The following is a 3,561-nucleotide window of genomic DNA, read 5'->3' on the forward strand; positions in this document are numbered from 1 at the left end:
CAAAATGGGGACTTATTCTGCCTACAGTTCAGGGGATGCTGCTCGTCGTGGCGGAAGAGACAGGAATGGTTTGGTCTGTGGTGCTGACTAGGCTTGTTAAGTTTTTTCTTCTTTAATTTTTAAGATTGTCATGTAATTACAAAATTTCTACCTTCCATTTTCTCTCTTTGAACGCCCCACAATGCACCCCTTCCTACTCTTATTCAAATTCTTGGCCTCTTCTTTCATTAATTGTTTTTTTTTTTACATATACACATTTTAATAATATAATTTTTTTAAAGGTGCAGCTATTTTTAAAATTGAGACAAAATATGATTAAAGAAACAACAAAAAGTGTGTTTAATTAACTGACAACAGAGAAAGCTGGTAAAGAAAGGCAGGTGAATGTGGTCAGGTAAGAATTAGAACCGAGGAGCTCCATAATCATCTGGCATCCGTTCAATGTTGTATCTATGGTTAGAAATATACATGATAGGAACCACAGGGATCTTCCGGATTCTTTGTTTGAGGTCCCGATCAACTGTAGCCACAATGTAACACTTGTGCTGAGTGACTCTCTGTACCAAGCAGTCATCAGCATAGGTTCCTTTGTGTGTGCACAGAAGTCGGTCAAATCGTGGATCCTTGGCGATTCTCAATGCCACTTGGTACTTCTGGCCCAATTTCTCAATTTCAGCCATCACACAATCAGTTATACAAGGGATACACTTGGTGTACAGACAGTCCATCATGGACTGCACTAAGTCTAGTTTGGCTTTGATGGAAAAGTTGATGAAGTTGGTATCAACAAGGATGTGGTACGGTGGGCCCAGCTGTGTATTGTACTGGAAGAATAAGCAGGAAGGATGTTGGGGGACTTCTCTTTCCTTCAGCGCACTGGGATCTTTCTTCTCTTTCATTTTAGGCTTTAATCTATCCTTTTCTTTAAGTCTCTCATCTCTGAGACTAAGCATTCGCTTCATGGTCGCATATCTTCTTGTTTTCTTTTGCTTCCCCATGTTCACGCTGCACTCCTGTTTCACATTAATTGTTATTACATACAAACACACACACACAACACATGCTCATAGATACACACACATATATATTTCTAACTATAACCTGCTCCCCCTGTATAATGTTACCTGTATGTATGTTCTTAGACCTGATAATCTGGTACTGGACAATGAGTTGGTCCCCTTCCCGAGGAAGACCACCTCTCCTGCTCCCCACATTAGTCAGTGGCCTGTGGTTCTTTCTGTGGGATTGGGGACTTGTGGGCTTTTCCCATCCTTTGGCATGTCTATCGGTGTCCTCCTTGTTCAGCTCACATTTGGCAGTCGTGTTAGTGAGTTAGTGAGACTTCATGAGGAGACAGTCTCACAGCCAACTCTCTGATTCTCTGACTTTTCCGGTCTTTCTGGCCCTCTTACACAATGTTCCTTGAACTTTAGGTGTGGGGATGTTTTGAGGACATATCTATTGGGACTGGGATTCACAACTCTTTGTTTTGATTGGCTATAGTTTTCTGTAATGGTGTCTGTTGTAGAGAGAAGTTTCCTTGATGAGGAGTGAAGACCACACTTATCTATGGGTATAATGAAGAGTATTTATAGATTATTGCTGGGGACCATGCTGGTTTAGTAAAACACAGGCCATTGATTATCCACCAGCAACCACAACTTCATTCGCACTGAGCGATTAGCTAGGTTTCCAGTAACAGTCATGGCTTCTGTCTTGTTGAATGGATACTACTGAGTTTTTACTTCCACTCATTTGAAAGGGTTTTCTAACAACCACTGGAGTGTCTTCATTTACTCATTATTTAGGAGAGTATCATGTAATTTTCATATTTTAAATGCACCTACCATATATTTTTTATTTATTTATTAAAGATTTCTGCCTCCTCCCTGCCCCCGCCTCCCATTTCCCTCCCCCTCCCCCAATCAAGTCCCCCTCCCTCAGCAGCCCAACCAGCAGTCAGGGTTCCCTGCCCTGTGGGAAGTCCAAGGACCTCCCACTTCCTTCCAGGTCTAGTATGGTGAGCATCCAAACAGCCTAGGCTCCCACAAAGCCAGTACATGCAGTAGGATCAAAACCCAGTGCCATTGTTCTTGACTTCTCAGCAGTCCTCATTGTACGTTTTGTTCAGCGAGTCTGGTTTTATCCCATGCTTTTTCAGACCCAGTACAGCTGGCCTTGGTGAGTTCCCGATAGAACATCCCCATTGTCTCAGTGTGTGGATGCACCCCTCGCGGTCCTGAGTTCCTTGCTCGTGCTCTCTCTCCTTCTGCTCCTGATTTGGACCTTGGGATTTCAGTCCGGTGTTCCGATGTGGGTCTCTGTCTCTGTCTCCTTTCATCGCCTGATGAAGGTTAATATCCAGGAGGATGACTATATGTTTTTCTTTGGGTTCACTTTCTTATTTAGCTTCTCTAGGATCACGAATTATAGGCTCAATGTCCTTTATTTATGGCTAGAAACCAAATATGAGTGAGTACATCCCATGTTCCTCTTTTGGGGTCTGGCTCACCTCACTCAGGATAGTGTTTTCTATTTCCGTCCATTTGCATGCAAAATTCAAGAAGTCATTGTTTTTTACTGCTGAGTAGTACTCTAATATGTATATATTCCATACTTTCTTCATCCATTCTTCCATTGAAGGGCATCTAGGCTGTTTCCAGGTTCTGGCTATTACAAACAATGCTGCTATGAACATAGTTGAGCATGTACTTTTGTTGTATGATAGGGCATCTCTTGGGTATATTCCCAAGAGTGGTGTTACTGGGTCCAGAGGTAGGTTGATCCCGAATTTCCTGAGAAACTGCCACACTGCTTTCCAAAGTGGTTGCACAAGTTTGCATTCCCACCAGCAATGGATGAATGTACCCCTTTCTCCACAACCTCTCCAGCAAAGGCTATCATTGGTGTTTTTTATTTTAGCCATTCTGACAGGTGTAAGATGGTATCTTAAAGTTGTCTTGATTTGTATTTCCCTGATTGCTAAGGAAGTTGAGCATGACCTTAAGTGTCTTTTGGCCATTTGAACTTCTTCTGTTGAGAATTCTCTGTTCAGCTCAGTGCCCCATTTTATAATTGGGTTGATTAGCGTTTTACAATCTAGTTTCTTGAGTTCTTTATACATTTTGGAGATCAGACCTTTGTCAGTTGCGGGGTTGGTGAAGATTTTCTCCCAGTCAGTGGGTTGCCTTTTTGTCTTAGTGACAGTGTCCTTTGCTTTACAGAAGCTTCTCAGTTTCAGGAGGTCCCATTTATTCAATGTTGCCCTTAGTGTCTGTGCTGCTGGGGTTATACGTAGGAAGTGATCTCCTGTGCCCATGTGTTGTAGAGTACTTCCCACTTTCTCTTCTATCAGGTTCAGTGTGTTCAGACTGATATTGAGGTCTTTAATCCATTTGGAGTTGAGTTTTGTGCATGGTGATAGATATGGATCTATTTTCATTCTTCTACAGATTGACATCCAGTTTTGCCAGCACAATTTGTTGAAGATGCTCTCTTTTGTACATTGTATACTTTCATCTCCTTTATCGAAAATCAGATGTTCATAGGTTGTGGGTTAAA

At 42.1% G+C, this 3,561-nt stretch overlaps 1 protein-coding gene across 1 annotated transcript; it reads right to left on the minus strand.

The window, feature by feature from the left end:
* Positions 1 to 392: 392 nt before the first annotated feature.
* LOC130887529 (rRNA-processing protein FCF1 homolog) lies at positions 393 to 1,013 on the minus strand. The gene has a single exon (XM_057790015.1). The coding sequence runs from the start codon at positions 996 to 998 to the stop codon at positions 402 to 404; it is 597 nt and encodes a 198-aa protein (XP_057645998.1). The 5' UTR covers positions 999 to 1,013; the 3' UTR covers positions 393 to 401.
* Positions 1,014 to 3,561: the final 2,548 nt, after the last annotated feature.

This window comes from Chionomys nivalis, chromosome 1, assembly GCF_950005125.1.
Source record: "Chionomys nivalis chromosome 1, mChiNiv1.1, whole genome shotgun sequence".
NCBI classification, from domain to species: Eukaryota; Metazoa; Chordata; class Mammalia; order Rodentia; family Cricetidae; genus Chionomys; species Chionomys nivalis.